This window comes from Heliconius melpomene, chromosome 16, assembly GCF_056956725.1.
Source record: "Heliconius melpomene rosina isolate 202511_hmr_F chromosome 16, ASM5695672v1, whole genome shotgun sequence".
In the NCBI taxonomy this organism is placed as follows: domain Eukaryota; kingdom Metazoa; phylum Arthropoda; class Insecta; order Lepidoptera; family Nymphalidae; genus Heliconius; species Heliconius melpomene.
The window spans coordinates 4,958,040-4,978,456 of record NC_140404.1 but is presented as its reverse complement, the minus strand read 5'-3'; the positions used below and the strand labels follow the sequence as shown (position 1 = coordinate 4,978,456).

The following is a 20,417-nucleotide window of genomic DNA, read 5'->3' as shown; positions in this document are numbered from 1 at the left end:
TCTCATTAATAACATTTTTTCATTCATTAATAAAAATGTAGGCTGTTAACATTTTTTTTTTGCTATTTTGAATTTAGAACACTATGTTGTATTCTAAATTGGAAACAATAAAATGTGTTTTAAAACGTGTTTTCCTTAGAATTACATTATATTGCGATGCGTAATATCTAAGATAGCGCTACCTTTTGTCTATACTATCATGTACAAACGTATGTATAAACAAGTTAGCCTTAATTTTTTAAACGATTAAAGTGCCGGAAAACATATCACTTAAAAACAATTTTTTACATACAAAATCTTCAAAATTATATAATTTCTTCAAAGTTAAAAATACTTTTTTCATACATTTCAATTGTGCACCTATACAAATAGAAGTTGCAATAAAGCTTGTCAAGCTGTATCGATTTCGACCGTGACCTAGTTATCCACTTCCCTAAACAAATTAAAAAGTACATTTTGTTTTTTTTATTTATTACTAAAACAGAGATTAGCCAAAATTAAATGTAACATTTCGATTTTGACGCGCAAAGCGTAAAATCCCGCTCATTTCATAATACTTGTTCAGAAATAGAGAGCCGTCCTTGCCGAGTTATAGTTTCGAGCGAAACACGGTTTACCACAGCCGCTCAATAGTTAATCATTGTGATCTCATTGTTTTACAGATAATCTTAGGTTTCGCGGTTTGTAATTAGAATGTCAATTTATTTTTAATGTCTCTAGATTTGTTATTACCTAGACATAGCATTTACTATACTCGTATATTTGCTAATGGAACCTGTAGGATGTCCATATTGTTTGGATTTTTAGTTTTTACCTTTAAATAGTATTATTTAAGACAGTCAGTACACGCGACGCGCGAGGTCATGGGTTTGATTCCTACTCGAGGAAATGAAATATTTAATATTTTCATTATCCTCGTTCTGGTAGGTAACGCGGCAAACCGAGGCACTGAGCTTTCCCACACAACATGCAATGGCTCAAGAATTCGGTGGACATTGGAAAATAGAAGTGTCTTAATGGGAAATGGAGTGAGTGACTAATCGCTAGGTTCCCAGGTTTCCTTTGTCATGTTAGGTAGGTAGGTATTTGTTTTGTGCTTAGACATAATCGTGCCTACATATTTACTGGACAAAAACTATCTAACTATTTATTTAATAATATAAAATATTATTATATGAAAATAAATCATGAATCACATTGCATAAGGGAGCAATTTATCTTTCATAAATAATTAATATAAAAGATTGCTGTGGCTTATGCACTTTATTATGTATAGATTATTATAGATAGATAGATACTTGTTTTAACTATAAATTTAATGTAAGTATATAAAATCAAAACATTCATTTAACTGAGTAAGTACTTTACATTTGTTTTATTACTGCGGTTTTATTCCTATCGCTTTACCGCAACTTTGTTGAAATTTCCGAGCACGCTTAAAAGTTTCCAGCCTTTGAAAAGAAATAAAATGCTAAATTTGTTTACTTTCCAACTAAGCATACTTTTGATATTGACGTTTATATATATTATAGAAGCTTGGCATTTTCTAAGCCTGTTATGTTTTGTTAGACGTACATTTTGTTAGGGACTCGATAATCTAGAAAATTATCGTTACATAAATTATACTTCTTTTCTTAGTGAATTATTTATTTACTTAACTAAGTGTAGATACTTTTTTTTTTGTAGTACTGCTTTTCCTATACGTAAAATTGAAAATAAAAACAATTTTAATACTAGTAGTGTACTTAGCAATAATCGACTAAGTTTATTGCTTTATTTCACCAGCATAGAAACTTGATTGCGATTTTCACCGCTCTAAACTCTGAGATCGATCTTGAGATACCATTTTCATTCATGAATTATAATATATCTATGAATGAAAATGGTATGATAATCGATTCCAGATTTGAGAGCTATTTAAAATACGGGCTAGGTAGGTACGTCTTATAATTTGACACAAATTAAAAAAATAAACGAAAACAATAAGCCTATATTAATATTTAGTTGTATTTCGCTGCGCAGTTATTATATGTTTATCGCAATAGTTCGCAAACAGTTTTTTAATAGCTGTAGTGAAGGACGATAGGACGATTCTGTCACGCGTCGTCACAGCTAAGCACGTGCGATTAGCGTTTGTTTGTGTTGCAAACGGGTTTTTGTTTTGTTTTTTTTTTGTTGTTCTTAGCTAAATCCGTTTTGATTGGACTTTATTAGCAACGTATTGTGATTTTACAATCACTAACGTAATTATATAGTTTGTTTGTTACATAGCAACTAAATATTTAAATTCTATGTATTTCCAGTCTCTGTTTATATAGTACTACCTTTGCACTAATTATGGCACTAATTAAGCCTTGTGTATGAATTCTCCCGTTTTTGCAAAATTTTTCTTTGTTTCTTCTCTCCTAATGATAATATAGCTAGCTGGTATAGACCAGTTACCACCCTACCTCGATATATAAACTATCCAGAAGACGCAATTTCTGATTAGTAGTTCCTGTAGTTCCTGAGCTTGGAGCGTTAAACCCAACAAACTCTTCAACGTTGCTATGGCAACGCGTATTAAACGCGATCTATTGTATGGATATTCTTAGTTCTTCGTTAAGTAAACGTCAAAGAAAAATCTGTATAATGATGTTGGTATGGTTCCAAATCATAACTTATAATTTACATATAGAAGATTAAATATGGCAAAGAAATTTCGTACTCATCATACGGACTAAAATCCATATTATAATAGGAAAAATTATTTCAGACAGCTAACAAGCCTATCATCAAAGTTAATTAATATTTGACGACGATATCCATAATCGAATTATTAAAGAGCAAGAGCGCAGAACAAAGGTCGAGACGGAGAGGTTCGCCGCCCTCCGCCCTCCGACGTCGCGCCGGGGTGCGGCTGACGTGATTTTACTTAAATTCTACCATATCTTAAAATGAGATGAAAAATAGTATCAGAAGAAATATTTTACTTTACTATCTTTTAGAGAGTCATTCGTATATCGTATACTTACAATTTAAAAAATTGTTTTAATTAAAAACTAATTCTATGATGAAAATAATGTTGTTTATTAAATTCTTATGATCTATCCTTTTATATTTACTAAAGTATATTAACAACTTCAAGTCGTAAAATTCTCGTGAATGAAACTTAATTATCCGTAAAGTTCTCTATAGCGTGAGATATATTGTAAAACTTAATAAGATATTGCATTAACTAAATAACGAATTGAGGTCAAACATTAGTTTTTTTTTTAATAAATTTATTTCAAATAGAGTAAAGTATTAAATATAAATATTTTTTTTTAAATGCTAAATAAATATTAAATAAATTTCTTATTCTCTTATATTTATTTAATTGATATTAAAGTGGCATTGAAATTTATTGTTGAAAACTATTGTCGAGACTACGACGCAGTCAAAGATAAGATACACTTAAAAATATACTTATCATTATATCTTTTATGGAACAAGAGGCGTGGGCATGTGTCATCCGTGTTAAAAAAATTAAAATATTACATCCATAAATTTAACTTTGTATATGTCACAGATACACATAATATTCATAAAAAAAATCTGTATATGTATATTTTTTCATCTAATCATGTTTTATTAAAAATAGGCACTTATATTTAATAATTGTGATATTTATCCCGCATATAGCATAAGCGCAGGGTTAACTTCCGTCACTCAACAGAATTTGGCAGAAAGTGGAAAACGGAGTGTTTTAACACTTCCTCTGCCTACCCTGCTGTGTGCGAGATACAGCGTGAAGCTGATTTTTTACCTCATTATACAATAATTCTAATTAAAAGATTCCCTCGTTGTTTGTATTTCAATACAGTAAGTACATTGTACAATAATTCTAATTAAAAGATTTCCTCGTTGTTTGTTTTTCAATACAATAGGTACAATAACCTGTCAAGCGAATGCAAAACAAAATATTTATTTCCAGTTCTCTATCCCTCCACAGTCCATGCGACATCTCGCTAAGAGCACTATTCAGCAAAGTCGGTGACTTTTCCTTTGAGTCTCAAAAAGGTGCCATTTCCTCTCTATGTAGGCACTAGCACTATTTTTGTTATACAGACAGCTGTAGTATAGAGTTGACTATTATGTTTGTATTTCCATTACGTTTATTTTAGGTTTTTTTTAACTATTTAAGGAAAATACAGCTTTTTCCCGCATAGTAGAGGCAGTAGACAGAGAAACCTTAATGTTAAGTTAATCTGTTCCCCAATTTTCGCCCAATTTGCAGGGACATTGCCTTATTTACTCAAGTTACCTCAAATTTGATTTTATTAGAAATATTTAACATTTATTATACATGCATATATCTATATCCTTAAATACAACATTAGCATTTTCATGGTCGAGTACCTTTTTAATAATTAATATCTTCCAGGCTTAATGTAAGTTCAAAGTGCATATACCAGATGCGTTAGTTGTACGTAATGAATGAATTAATATGAATGAATGGTTTAATATGACCTAATTGATTATATCATGTTTTACCATAATATAGTTTTTATTTGTGATTGGAATTAGTTTTTTTTTTAAATAAGAATAAATAGAGACATTTTAACAATCAGTTATACATAAATATATTTATTTTTTGTAAAAGTATAAGAATTTGCATATTAATATATCTAAATATATATTTGAAGCCAGTCGTAAAAGAGGCTGCAAGCGTGTGACTGTAAACACGACAGGTTGTGGATTCGATTCCCACTCTAGGAAAAGAAATATTTATTATTTTCTTTTTCCTTGCTCTTGTATTGAGGCAAAGTGCGGCAGCGAAAAGTGGGGATTGCTGTATTTTAACACTAGGTTCTCTATGTCTACCCTACTATCTACAGAAAACAGCGTGAGAAAAAAAAAACTATACTATGCTTTTTTTAATATATATTATAATTATATAAATATATACTTCTAACATATGATTTTAAATCTAATTTGCACACAGAAATTGCATGTCAAGGTCCGCGCAGCTCCTATACGTATAATAAGATTATTATCTCTAAAGTATAAACCGACTCTATTGTCTAGTCCGCGCCGAACCAACTAATTGAATTCTTTACCACCGTCTTACATTTCTGAGACGAGCATCTGCTTAGAAATTATTATTTTTCACGACTTGCTAGAGGCTTTACTTGGTTTTCTTTTAAACTTTTTTTTTTATAAACTTTTTATTTCTTGTAATAGCATACATATTGTACTTACTAAAAGTTTGGTTTATTAAACGTTATTATATAATTGAAATAGTGTCTCATAAAACTCATGGAGGCCAGTCGTGGGGCAGAGGCACAAGGGCGTGACTGTAAATTGTGGTAGTTGATCCGGTCTCCACTCGAGGAAATGAAATATTTATTTAATTTAATATTTTCATTTCTTCGCTCTGGTGTCGAGCTGCGTTGAGTTCCGCTACTCAACACGCAATGCCTCCAGAATCCGGCGGAAAATGGGGAGTAGAGTGTGTTAACACTAGGTTCCCTCTGCCTACACCGTAAAGTTGAGTTTAATTCAAAATTTCAAAATATATACCACAAAACCTATGTAGAATCAGGAACGTAATGTCTATAGTATAATAAAGTCTTACAAGAATCTTTTATTTACGCAAAATTTCGATTTTTTAAAATATATTTAGTATATAAATTGAAACATAACAATTAAAAGGTCACTTTTATTATATTATCAAGTACAAACCGCAAATAGCCGAGTGGTTAATTAAACAGGTATACACAAACGAAGTATAGCAACCTTGATTTAAGACACGACCTTAACACTTTCTCAATAATAAAATCCTTCTATCATATTGTTTATTATTAATTACATTAATTGAGTTTTGTTTTAAAAAACGGGTTAAGTGCGAGTCGGAGGATTTTAGTTCAAATTCAAAACTAGCTAGAATAATTCATTAATTAGTTAACTCATAATATATCTATCCCTGAAATATGTATAACTTAAAGAATGTTAAATTGCAATCAGTGAGTCGTTAAGAATCGTTTAATTGCAGTTTAAAATTGAACATTACCATTAATAATAATGTCATTAAAAGTTTCCAACAATTTATACATTAATTTTAACTAAAATGCAATATTAATTAGTTTTAATTAAAAACCCGCTTCCGATTTCACTCTGTTGAAAACTGCGAGTCAGATAGCCTGGTCATCATCAGATAAATTACTAATTGAAGTGTCGCAGTGTGATAAATTGGTGGGATACTGTTATCAACGTACACTTGTTTTCTCTATTTATACTTTTCACTCATGTTAATGAGTCGGAGAGATTTCCAGCTTATAACAGGATAGGCAGAGAGAACCTGGTGTTACTGGCTTAATTCTCATCCTGCAGACCCTCTGTTCTTCGCTATCCTCTGTATTTTAACGGTACTCTTTAGTTTTACCTTATCTTTGTCCTAATTGGCTTTCCTGGCTCGTAATCTAACTCCCAACCACACCGTTTCCATTCACATGGTGTTCCACTGCGCCTGTTTTTTTATCATAATGTTATAAGTAGTAAAGTGCATAAATAATCTTGTACAACATTATATGCAATTGTTATCTTCTCACGTTATGCAAATCTATTTAAGTATCATTAAAGTATTAAATGCATCATTGTAGATAATGATAAGTTTGAATAATAAGTAGATATATTGTGCATCATCTAATAGCAAATTTATAGTTATTGGATTATAATTTATTTCTTATAGTATAGCCTGTAGGTGTGATTTATTTCAATATGTTTATAGTGATATCCATACCTATATTATAAATTCGAAAGTAACTCTGTCTGTCCGTCTGTCTGTCTTTTACGCAATCAGGCCCAAACCGCTAATTTAATTGTGATAAAATACTCATAATGAGATACTTGAGGGTCTCGGGATGAACATAGGATACTTTTTTTTCTCTAATTTGTAATATTTTCGATATGTACCAATATATTAAAATACTTATTAATTTGACATGCAATTTATTCCGCCATGTTTATAACCGCTGTTGCTAAGCAACGATTTGCAAAGTTTGATGTTAAAAAACGTCACCCAAAATGAGCTTGCTTAACGCATCTCTCTATTGAAAACTGAAAATAATTTCATAAATATATTTAATATATATTCGTATAGTTCAAGCGGGCGTAGCCGCGTTCGGGTCCACTAGTCAATTAAAAATTCTTATTAAAATATCTGTCATATTTAAAATACTGATCGTACCTGAAGCTTACTCACTAGTAAATTAATATACACTCATATACCTAAGACAAAAATCTGTTACTTAGACAATGGACTCATTCACTACCAAACCAACGAAACAACAGACTTAGCTGCCTTTTAGAAATAACCCTGACCTTTGTCTATGATTGACTTTTTAGAAACGCCTTGTACCTCATAACCTCAACCTCAGAAAGGAAAGAAGTGTTCCCTATTAACCATTATAACCTTTTATTGCTAAAGTATTGCCTCTTCGTCTGCAATAGTCTCGAAAGGAAGCGATTGCAATCAGTAATTGCGGCACATTTAATCATGATACAAATAAATGTTAATTTAATAAACAAAACTATTCAATTACTATTAATAGTTTTTTTAATTAGTTCGATGGTTTTATCAAGTAAGACTATTTGCTAAACTCAAGATCCTGGTTTCAATTCCAGAAACATCAAAAGCTTTTTCATTAATATGTTTCTCGTTATCTGTTTTCTGCCTAAGTAGGTATGAATAGTAAATTAAAAATATACAATGTTGTAAGTTATTGTTGAGAGGAAATTTAAACAAGTTTATTAAAAAATCTTAAAAAAATATTGTCATTTATTAAATTATGAATTCTAAAGTCTAAGAAAAAATAATCTTTGTTGCCAGATAAAAATGCCCTCGCTTTTGGAAGCACTGGAGCGCAAGTATGGCGCCAAAGGTGAAGTCAACCCGTCTATAGATGATATGCCAGTAGCTATATTCGTGCCCAAACGTTCACCCAGACTTAGTGTACCTACGTTGCTGGTACTAAATGACTGCGACATTGACTGCGCGGGAGACGCCAGTGCCTTAGCTGATAAATGCGCTGATGTAGTGGAGCTAGATCTTGCCAATAATAAACTGACAGATTGGGAGGAGGTGAGTAGTTGGACATAACGTAAGACACGGTTAGAAAATAATGAGTATATTTAACGAAAATTGCACCATGTCGTTGTAAATAGATGTAAATAACTAGTAAATTGTGTGTAAAACTATGAAATTAAGTTATTATTACACCATTTTCTTGTCACGTCACTTCACAACGACACATTATTATTATAAGTTTTAATGATGTAACTTCAAGGACGAAAGCGTTATAGTTTCTTTTATTTTTAGGTGTTTGCAGTGCTGGAACAGACGCCTCGTGTCCGATTTCTTAATTTAAGTTTCAACCGACTTTCTGCACAAATACAAGCCGCACAAGCTTTGAATCCACGCTGGGACAGTCTCAGTCATCTGGTACTGAACTCTACTTACGTTGGTTGGCCAAGTGTTCTTGGACTACTCAAGGCTCTACCAGCTCTAGAAGAACTGCATTTGAGTCTTAATGAGTATTCGTATGTGAATTTAAGTGGCAAAGAAGTGGAGGAAAAAGATGTTTGCGAAGGGTGTTCGAGACTTAACATTGAAGCTACTGAACCTGTCCATGAACAGCTGAAACAGCTACATTTTTCCGGAAATCCCATAAATAGCTGGCATGAAATTGCAAAGCTGGGTTATGCTTTTCCTAATTTGGAAACCCTTTTGGTCAACGACTGTCCCTTAGCAACACTAGAACCAGATCCATGTGAAAAATGCGATGATATTAATGGAAACAAGAAATGCCATGATGCCTTTCCGTGAGTGTTACGAATTCCGGTATTATATGTACATTACAATTCAGAAAATAGATTATACAAAAAAATAAACAAATATGAAACTAATTTTTATTATCTGTTAAAATTCGAACTGCTCTATATTCGTTGCTCAATCGTTCAATGACAATGTTAAAATTGGCTGACTTAATTAAAAAAATACACATTTATAAAATTTCATATAATATGTTAAATCCCAAAGCCGGCCTGTACTAGCTTGTATTACTTAAATGATTTTAGAGTAATATGTGCGCTTCCTAGCGTTATCTTGACTCCAGACTAAATAATGCCTGTCTCGTTTATTTTTAACCGACTTCTGTAAGAAGAGGAGGTTATCAATTCGACTGTACTTTTTTATGCAACTAATCATCTGGTCTTTAACCCAAATAGCAATTGAAGCTACGAATGACGTATATCTAAATTTCAATGTCATACTTATCAGCGTGTAATAAAGTCTATTTTATAATTATCATTGACCCACTGGACCTGTACGATTTGACGTTATACGGACGTGTAGAACAGAGAAATAGCCGCATAATATTTATTTATGTTAAAAAATACCATTATTAAATCTTTAAATAATAATTAATTTGATAAATATACTATTCTTTTAATATTAAAAATATCAGAGTTATCATATTTGGGTATTTATTTTTATAATTTAATTTCTGACGTTTTAGTTGTATTATTTAAATGGTCTTTCACTAATTTTCATTTGATGTTCATCCATATTGCTTTAGAAGGCGAAAAAATATCAAGCATCCCCTTTTTTTTTTTGAGTCTATAAAGGCTATATATGTGTGGTAGGGACAAACGTACAGTAGTTCATAAGAATTAAACGACCCTTCATAAGTCAAAAACGATTTAGGCTGTAGGGAGTACCAAAAAACTAGACATACATACATAAATACGCTTCAAAAACATTACCCTTTTTCTTATACATTCCAATAAAAAGTCATAATATAACTTTTACGGCATTAAAAAAACTATTTATAAAAAAATACATATATAGAAACGTATTATATACAAATAATTGTTTAATCTTTTTCAGGCACCTGCGATTTTTAAATTTAAACAACACAGGTCTCGCGACGTGGGACGAGGTTGACAGACTTGCCAAGTTCCCCGCTCTCAAGAGTTTACGAGTGCAAGTAAGTGATTTCTCTTAGATAGTACTTACTTGCCAACTCTAATGATAGTCACGAACACGATGTTGCAGTGGGAACTGACTGTCACTTCCGAGTTCACATTCCTTGAAAAAGTATCTTAATTATCTTGGAGCTTGGATCTTTTGTGATTAAGCCAGTGGAATCTCAGTATCATTATACGAATTGCGAATGCTTATCTTTTCCTACTGCTCGTTGTTTATTTCATTATTTCAGTAATAATTGTAAAGATTCGTCATGTTTACTTACTCCTACTAAAATATAACTTAGAAACTTTTCAACTATTTTTTAAAATCTAAAAATATTTATTTTTTCAAAACTAAATTGTAGTGAATTTGGATTATACGTGCATTGTCAAATGCTATACAAATTTCAAATATATATACAAACAATACATATATGTAAATAAGTGGAAAAAAAATTGCTTAAATTATTGCTTTAATTATTAATAGGAATCCACGCAATTGAATTTTAATAAAAAAACTCTATACTATTTTGCTAAAATTAATACATTACTTATAGATTTTTTAAAGCTATTTCATTGAAATATTTCCGCGTACAGTCTAGGATGTTTGTACAACAAGAACCTTGTAGATCGCAGTTGTTTCGCATCGTATAATCAGTTACTAATACCAAACGTTATCCTTGTCTTATATTAAAGCGTGGCGTAAAGGTTTTATGTTCTCTAAAAGAATTTTATCGTTCTTATTTTCGTTTTATTATTAAATAGATATATACAGAAAGATTTAGTGGCAAAATACTCTGTTGCCGCCGACAAATATTGCAATATTATATTTTTTTATGTTCTGTATAATATCTGAGGGTGTAGGTTCGATCTCCACTCGAGGAATTGAAATATTTATTGACATTTATATTTTCTTCGCTCTGGTGACGGGGCAAAGCATGGTATTGACTTCCACCATTTAACACGCAATGCCTTCAGAAATCGGCGGAATATCGGAGAACGGAGTGCCTTAACACTAAGCTACCTGTGTACGGGATACAGCGTGATAAAAAATGATATTAACATAGTTTAAACAACTAGGTATTATATACAAAAACAAAAAAATATGCTCTACATTCGAAGTAAGTAAGTAGTAGTAGGTCTAGTAGTAATAGTTCTAGTTTTTTTTAAGTAAGAAATAATTATCATAAAATATTTTGAAATGCCATTATGCATAAAATGCATACTTTTAACTCTTTCTCATAGCAATACACTATATAATTGTATTGCATCTATTATTGCAAATGCACACTCCATCACTCGCGCCAATCATTACATCATCATTATGCGTTTAGAACGTCCCCGGTATAGTCGTTTGGACAATTGTTATAAATTTATTTTTGTTTTTTTGTTTATATTTTACTACACTATTTACAATATTTAGCTTTGCTTAATAATTTATTACAGTTTTTTTTTATTTTTATATTTACTCTTTTTAATTTAAAAAAAAAATAGATTTAAATGAAACTTCTATTATAACGTAAGGAAGCCAAATTGTTTAAGGTGTATTGTGTAATACAATAAAATGCGAAGGTTAATTTGTATCGGTATGGATAATGGATATCACAATAATTATAATTTAAATATACATATAACATACAACATTTAATGACGTTACATATTAATGACTGCATTATTTCCGTATCTTTTTAAATGCTATTAGGAAAACCTGTTTTAAAAATACATGTATTTATTTCTATTTAGTTCATATATATTCGAGCTCAAATTAATTAAAACAGTCGAAAAGACGTATTTTTGCATAATTAACTCACTTCACTCAGCACGCAATACCTCCAGAATTCGGCGGAAAGTGGGCAGCAGAAGTTTTAATGGAAACGGAGTGTCTTAACACTGGGTTCCACGCTTCCCTCTGCCTACCTTGCCATTTGCGGGATGCAGCGTGAAGCTAAAGAAGCTCTATAGTTTACAGTGTAAACTTTTTAATCTAAAGTTTAAACTTTACACTTTACATGGCAACTGTACCGTGAATCAAACATTGAATAGCACAAGGCGTAACGTCCCTCGGGAGCACGAAATCATATAGGTGAAGGTCTTCTGCATATAGCACCGCCCCACTTAGTGTTAGCTCGGTTTCGCAACCTCGCCGAATCTGATACCCCCCTTACATTCTGTTCCATCATTGGGAGATGAGGATTGTGTAAAACGTGTGTTGTAGACTGTAGATTACACTGCATTTGCTTCTATCTATCATTAAATTTTGTAATATAACTATAAATAGCTGAGTAGCCTTGGTCTCTGTTTTAGTTGTTAACCAATTTCAAATAAAAGGAGGTTATGTATTCTGTTGGTGTTTTTATGTATGTTCACAGATTAACCAAAGATTCTTCTCGCATTCTTTTTTTTGTTCGATCCCATATTAGTTGTCCATTCAGTTTGGCCCAGTATTTTTTATTTATGTTTTTTGAATTCATCAGCTTTGTTAAAGTAGACTCGTTTAAATAATTTTGCAATATTACGTAGGTATGTTGACGATATAGAATATATGTATGTTTGTATTTTTGTTAACATTTTTGTATACAAATTGCTTAAAATCTATGTTGGTAAGCGATTGAGAAATTAGTTCGCGTGCTTGACCTCATTATCTTTATTATACGTATAAAATAAACCATTAATTCGAATGATAACCGGAAGTTTAGTATTAAAATGTTACGTACAGATAATTCAAAAAAGTTTTAAATCGTTCAATTCAATTTACAATATGGCTCCACGAGACCTTCCGTTTTATGCCCTTTAGCATAGACTATGCACATGGGCACTTCCTGTTCACTCAATTTGATTAAACGCTTCATACAATAATAATACGAGGCCAGGCGTGGCGCGTGGGCTCAAGCGTGCGGCTGTAAAATAGGTTGTGAGTTCGATTCCTACTCGTAGAAATGAAATAATTATTATTATGATTTCTTTGCTCTGGTGACGAGGCAAAAGAATTCAGCGGAAAGTGGGGAGTGTCTTGACACTATCATTCCTACATCTCCCTACAGGCTAGTAGAGGTGTGGGATACAGTAAATTAAAAAAAATATACTATGTTTTATTAGTATTTCGTCAGCGCTGACCGTCACGCCAGAGGGGACGTGAAAGTGTTTCTGTTTGCACGTAGCATTGTGTGTTTATCATATCCGCTCTGAATGACATACGAGTAGGTACGTTATTAGTGCGTGCGACTTATGTAATTGTACGAAATTCTATCTAAATCATAATTATTATATGTATAATTATTAATTATATTATTAATTAATGACCCGCTTGCGGCTTCGCCCGCTTGATCTATACAATTATGTTTCTACCTTGTTTTTGTAATATTCTAAAACTTCATTATAAAGGTGGATTGAAATTTAATTACTAATTCATAATTATTATATTATGTATAATTATTAATTATATTATTAACTGGCGACCCGGGCGCGGCTTCGCCCGCTTGATCTATACAATTATGTTTCTACCTTGTTTTTATAATATTCTAATACTTCATTATAAAGGTGGATTGAAAGTTAATTACTACGCCACAAAATTAGAAATCCCTAGTGGAGCTTTAGTGCAGTGGCTAATGACGTCAACAGCTGTAAATGCAGTTGTTTTTTATTTAGCTTTTTATCTAGCTATATTCTGCATATAGCAGAATAAGGGAAGGGAAACTGGGAACCTAGTGTTAGAAAACTCTATTCCCACATTCCGTCCCCATTTTCTGCCAAATACTGAGGAATTAAGTGTTGAGTGGCAGAGCTCAAGGCTACGTTTACGCGAAGAAAGTAAAAATATTAAATATTTTATTTCTTAGAGAATTCCCAGTTGAACCCTCAACCTGTAGCTTTCACCATCTCACGACTGGCCTCTTGATACAGCTAGGAAGAAAACGAATGTAAAAAGAAAAAAATTCTATATATACGAATAGATATGTTGACTCGAATATTTTCGAGTTATTCCATAAATGCATGAAACGTGTATTGTTTAAGCGAATAGGAAAGAAAAATAAACGTCAAGGGGTCCGCTTGGTGATTCATTCTGAAATGTAATTATGCGTCACTATGCAGTTCGTTCACTTCACTCTACATTGCTATGTTTTAACCTTCCGTATGTTCCTCTCTCTCTACCTACCTTTCACGATATGTGTTCATCTTAAGAATTATGAGATTGCAACAGTGGATTAAAAGATTAAATCTTTAAATTGTGCTAGATTTTTAAATTCACATTTCGGGTTTGTTAATATTTGTAATAGATTTAAAATTGTTCCTTCGGTCTCTTACCATAAAGCTGCGTTTAGTTCTAAGGCTCACTAAGTAGAGAAGTAAAAAGGAAAAAATAGATTTACCACTGTTTATATTATTTATTTTAAAAAGATATAAATAGATTGTAAATTTTAATATTTAAAATTACTATACCAGTGTACCAATATATTAAATAATTTCATACATTGCTTCATCATCATACATTCATCTAAACCCGTGAATGTACCAATTTATCTAATGGTATATAAACCACGGCAGTTATTCAAATTCTAATATGAGAAAAATATAAAATTATAAACGCGCAAGTAGGTATAATATTTAGCAGTTAGAAACATGTATGTGAGTTGGAGCTTCAGACTTTAGAGACATTTTTTTGTACAAAAAACCCAAGTGTGTAGAGTTCTCCGGATGAAAAATCATTAAAAGTTGTCAACAACATTTTTTAAAATTATTAATGTACCAGTGAAGCAAGCCTAGTCTAGTGGCTCATGGGCAAAAGCTTGTAACTATAAACGCGACAGGTGATAGGTTCGATTCACGCTCGGGAAAATCTAATATTTAATTATTTTAAATATTTTTTCGCTTCGGTGCCGGTGTCGACACCGCCAAACCGCGGCGTTCCGCCACTCATCACGCGAAAAGTGGAGGAGTTTCTTAATACTAGGCTCCCTCTGCCTACCGTGCTACATGCGGGATATAGCGTGATGCTAAAAACAAAAACTATTTTTATAATACAATGATTACTGTGCTCGACGCTGAATTGGATTAACATTTACATTATTAACTGGTAAAGGCCGTTCCAGTAATTACTTCCATCTCAGGCTGCACTCTACTGTAATTGCAAATCCGCGTTGCCTCAATTTACTAACCAAATTAGTTTATATAAATCTGATGAAATTACATTTTCAAATGTAACAATATTTATTTAGCATGACAAATGTTTTTCATAATGTTTTTAACGAGCAAATCCCTCCACTCTCCACTCAATGCCTCCAGAATTCGATGGAAAATGGAGAGTAGAGTGTCTCAGCTCTAGTCTCCTACCGCCTACCCTGTTACATGCGGGATAAAGCGTGAAGCAAAATGCTTTTAAATTGCTGAGATTCATTAAACTATCCAAGGAACGTTACGTTTCGTAGTCATTGTGACTCTCACTTGACCTATATACCAGCACTGCAGTCACTTTTATTGCACGCCATTAAAGTGTCTGGTGTCCTTGTTTTAATAAACTTGTAAGGATAGAAAGGTTAACCTTCATTTCCACATTTTTATTGGAATATTTTGTTGGAAAATTACTGACTCTAAAATACTTTAGTAGAAAGTAAGTGACGACAGTAAAGTGTGAATTCTTGTTTGAATCGATTATTTAAACATTAGATTAATAGTAGCAAATTTTTGTGACTTAATTGAAGTATATTTAATAATTTATTAAGATATACATATGGATACATTTTGAACCCAATATTTCTAAAACTGAACAAGTAGTCCACGGCCACGCATAGACTGTCCCGAACCGACTTTCAAGTGAACTCGTGACCACGAACTAGTCTCAAATATTTGGAACGTCAATTAAAATTCCATTGACCTAAATTGTATATAAAATTGTTGATGATAAAAATAATCTATATTGTACACCCATAGAGAATGTGAGTTCTATTCCCACTTGAGGAAATTAATTATTGTTTATTAATATTTTCATTCCTTCGCTCTTTTACCAAGGTAAAGCGCGATAATGAGTTCTGCCACAAAATGCCTTGAAAATTCAACGAAAAGTAGGGAATACAGTGTCGTGACAATAGATTCCCTCTGCCTACCCTGCTTTATGCGGGATACAGCGTGAAGCCACAAAAAAAGATAACAAAATAGATATAGTAAATAATGACGTAACTTAGATACCCCTGACCCACGAGACATTTGGGGAGCAGGAATTGACAATCGAGGACGCAGTAGAGCTCTCTATGCAAACATCTAGGGCGGGATTAGCATAACATTTACATTATTTGTTTTTGTAATTGCGTAGTTGTCATGCCCTAATACCAAGGTATAGGATTTAAATTTAAATATTTTATAACATTTATATGTTGCTTGTAATTATTGTTTGACTGCTGATTGGACGGTGGTAGGTTCGATTCCCATCCGTGGGAATTTACTGTACTAATTTCGTTGATCTGGTTGCCGTTGCAGACAAGGCAGACGTTGCACATAAGATAGAAGAAAAAAAGTAAAACAGATCATTTCTTTAGGTTCAGCTGCATGCTGCACATGATAGTGTAACCAAAGGGAACCTAGGAACCTAGAGTGTATATATTCTCTTTGCATTCTGTGGCATTGCGTAATGAGTGTCGAAGCTTGATTTGCCCCGTTACCAGCACGAGGAAATGAAAATATTAAATATGTATTTCTTTCTAGTAGGAATCGAACCCACAACCTGTCATAACCTGTCACGACTGGTCTCAAATATAATAACCAAGTATGTTTATTACGAAAAGCTATGTAAGAATACAATGAATATACCTACTCGTAAATGCGCAATATGTTTTTGAAGGAAATCCATAAATCCATAAACATAAATTGCGTTTTAGTAAATTGAAAGATTAAAGTTAAGTTCATTGTAACCGGTATTCGGTATATGAATCACGTGTGACCAGACAACGGTTACTTCCATTACGCCCACACACACCCCCTCTTATACACTTGCAATGACTCTTTTGATGTTTTTTTTATTAATCATTAAAGTTTTGTCGTGATTTTTATTTGTTTTTTTTTTGATGTCTTGATTTTATTTTATAAATCATCATCATCATCATCAACAGCCATCTTTTGTCCACTGCTGGACATAGGCCTTCCCCAATTCTCGCCACCACACTCGATCCTCAACTCTTCGGACCCATCTGCTCCCCGCCAACCTCTTTTGTCGTCACATTTTGGGAAATTAGACTTTATTTTATAAATGGTTATTTTATTTGTTGTTGTAATGATCTTATTGTTATAAAATAATTATTGAGACCAGCGATGGATTGTGGATTCTATTCTCTGTCGAGGAACTTGACGCTCGGCCCGTCTGTCTTTAACTAAATTTTCTAAATTAAATTTGATAAAAGTTAACTGCATAAAATATTTCTCCTTTAGGGTAACTTGTTTTCTTCTAGTTTTTAAAAGTTATTTAAATACTTGTCTAATATAATTCACGTGGCTATCTCTTCTTGTAATTAAAATTATTCATAGTTCATTAGGTTACAGATGCTCGTTTAGTATAACGTTATTTTTAATGATTCGTCTACTTCAACGTAGATAGATACCTAATTTGTATACAGGTTAATTGCTGTTACGCAACTACCACTGACACGACGTTTTAGTATCGTCTTTATAATTTAAAACTTTTTAACTATTTCTGTTAACCTTCGTTGTACGGCTATCGGACGAAATTTAAGTTTCAATTGTATGAAAATAGTCGAGTGCACATAGAATCCAAATAATTAAAAGCAATTATAAATATATGTAGATGATACAAACTTTATTCAATGGGATATTTAGAGGTAGTTACCTATAACACTCATTATACAACGCCTCCTGCATAAGGAAAATTAAACAGAAAAGAACAATGACAGTTAAAATTTTACTAATTTCCCAAAATGTGACGGATAAGCGAAAAGAAACACGAATATTGAAAAAAAATTGTGTCATACGTTTTTTTTACCTTCACGAACCTAATGTTAAGACTCCGTTCCATTTTCCGCCGAATTCTGGATGCATTGCATGTTGATTGGCGGAACTCAACGCCGCGCTTTGCCTCTGGTGACGACCAGAGCAGAGAAGCGGAAATATAAACGTAAATAAATATTTCACTTCCTCGAGTGGGGATCGAACCCACAGCCGTCGCGTTACAGTCACACCATTGTGCCATTACGGAACGACGCGACGGCCTCAAGATTAGATTGGAATATATAACGAGGTTTTTAAGAATTGTCATCAGCAAATGACGTGATTCACACTAGCCAATAAACTTTGTCAAAGGTAGCAAATCAAGGAACACTCGCTACTATCGTAGACTGGCTTGACCCAAAAACTCCCCTCGCGTTGTGTCGACGGCTTTAAGAAATAATACCTCGGACTAGTTTCACCATTAGTTTTAATTTGTACGGAACCGTTGGTAATATTAAAATTTATAATCTATATATATAAAAGGACTTGTCCTCACTGACTGAGGTAAGACGCACGCACAGCCGTAACCGCTGATGGTAGAAACGTTAAATTTGGACAAAAGTTTACTTTCGTAATCTGGACATCCACTAAGAAGGGATTTTGAAAAATTTCAACCCTAAAGGGGTGAAATAGGGGTTCAAAGTTTGTATGGAAAAAAATTTAAATCAGCACCGATTTTTATAAAATTTGAAATTTAGATTTCTAAAAGTATTTAATTGACCACGTGTTTCATCGTTTTCTAGAATTCTCCCCCTAAGGGTGCAAATAAGGGGTTGAAAGTTTGTATATGTTTTTTTTAAATCGTTACCAATTTTTATAAAATTTGAAATTCCGACTCTTAAACGTATATAATTAAACACATGTTTCATGGTTTTCTAGAATTCACCCCCTAAGGGTGCAAATAAGGGGTTGAAAGTTTGTATGGGAAAATTCTTAAATCGCCACCGATTTTTATAAAATTTGATTTTTAGATTCTTAAAAATATTTCATTGAACATATGTTTCATGGTTTTCTATAATTCACCCCCTAAGGGTGCAAATAAGGGGTTGAAAGTTTGTATAGAAAAATCTTTAAATCGCCACCGATTTTTATAAAATTAGAAATTTAGACTCTTAAAAATATTTCATTGAACACATATTTCATGGGTTATTAGAATTCACCCTTAAATACGCAAGCGAAGCTGCGCGCGTCCGCTAGTCTATCTATATATATAAAAGGACTTGTCCTCACTGACTGAGGTAAGACGCACGCACAGCCGTAACCGCTGTGCGTAGAAACGTGAAATTTGGACAGATGTTTACTTTCGTAATCTGGACATCCACTAAGAAGGGATTTTGAAAAATTTTAACCCTAAAGAGGAGAAATAGGGGTTGAAAGTTTGTATGGAAAAAAATTTAAATCGGCACCGATTTTTATAAAATTTGAAACTTAGATTTTTAAAAGTATTTAATTGAACACGTGTTTCATCGTTTTCTAGAATTCTCTCCCTAAGTGTGCAAATAAGGGGTTGAAAGTTTGTATGGAAAAATCTTTAAAACGCCACCGATTATTATAAAATTTGAAATTTAGACTCTTAAAAATATTTCATAGAACACATGTTTCGTGGTTTATTAGAATTCACCCCTAAATACGCAAGCGAAGCTGCGCGCGTCCGCTAGTATTTAATATAAAGGAAATAAAATTTTGGATTTTAACTCCAATGTATAAAGAAAAGCGAGTTTTGTGTGGTATATAGTACTAATTACATATACAGAGAATAAACTTAATTAAATATGCAAATTGCACATAGGTACATAAATATTTTCTTAGATTACATACATACTAAAATACTGCAGCATTGAGTTTCTACTGTATGTAAACTTGTATTTTTTTTGTTAAATTTAATAATTAAATTTTAGTTTATAAAACTAAAATTTAATTATTTTCTTACTTTCTCAAAAGAACAATTAACGTCGTTTTTGTCAAAAACAATGTCAAATATTGAAACGTACTAACCGCGTTGTCACCTTTCAAATGCATGTTGAACTCCACAGCTCATACCTACATAGGCAGGTAGGTACTCGCAGTCACTCCTGATCTTTTGTCTCCCACTCCACACTCCACACTCGTTTCCACATAGCTGTCTAAGTAGAACGTTGTGAGACCTACGGTCTGTACATAACTTTGGTTATTCCAATAACATATAATTTAGTTGTTGTTGTGCAGGCATGTTATACTTAAAGTATTACATATATTATATTTTATTACATATAGTTCTAGTTAGGTTGAAATAAGCCAATAATTTTATTTTTGTATATTCCATTATATTTAAGGCCAGTCGTGGTACAAATGCCCAGGCATGTATCTCTGAACGCGGCAGGTTGTGAGTTCGATTCCCACTTGAGGAAATAAAATGTTTAATATTTTCATTTCTTAGTAACGAGATAAAACGGCGTTTAGCC

General features: G+C 32.4%; 1 protein-coding gene across 4 annotated transcripts in view; it reads left to right on the top strand.

The window, feature by feature from the left end:
• Positions 1-20,417, top strand: part of LOC146530773 (tubulin-specific chaperone cofactor E-like protein) — a 28,708-nt gene that overhangs the window by 458 nt on the left and 7,833 nt on the right. For all 4 annotated transcript variants that reach the window (XM_085199265.1, XM_085199266.1, XM_085199263.1 and 1 more), the window contains exons 2-4: positions 7,853-8,104; positions 8,342-8,844; positions 9,911-10,010. In XM_085199265.1, the coding sequence (XP_085055391.1) occupies positions 7,859-8,104; positions 8,342-8,844; positions 9,911-10,010 (849 nt within the window). In that variant the 5' untranslated portion in view covers positions 7,853-7,858. The remainder of the gene's footprint in view (positions 1-7,852; positions 8,105-8,341; positions 8,845-9,910; positions 10,011-20,417) is intronic.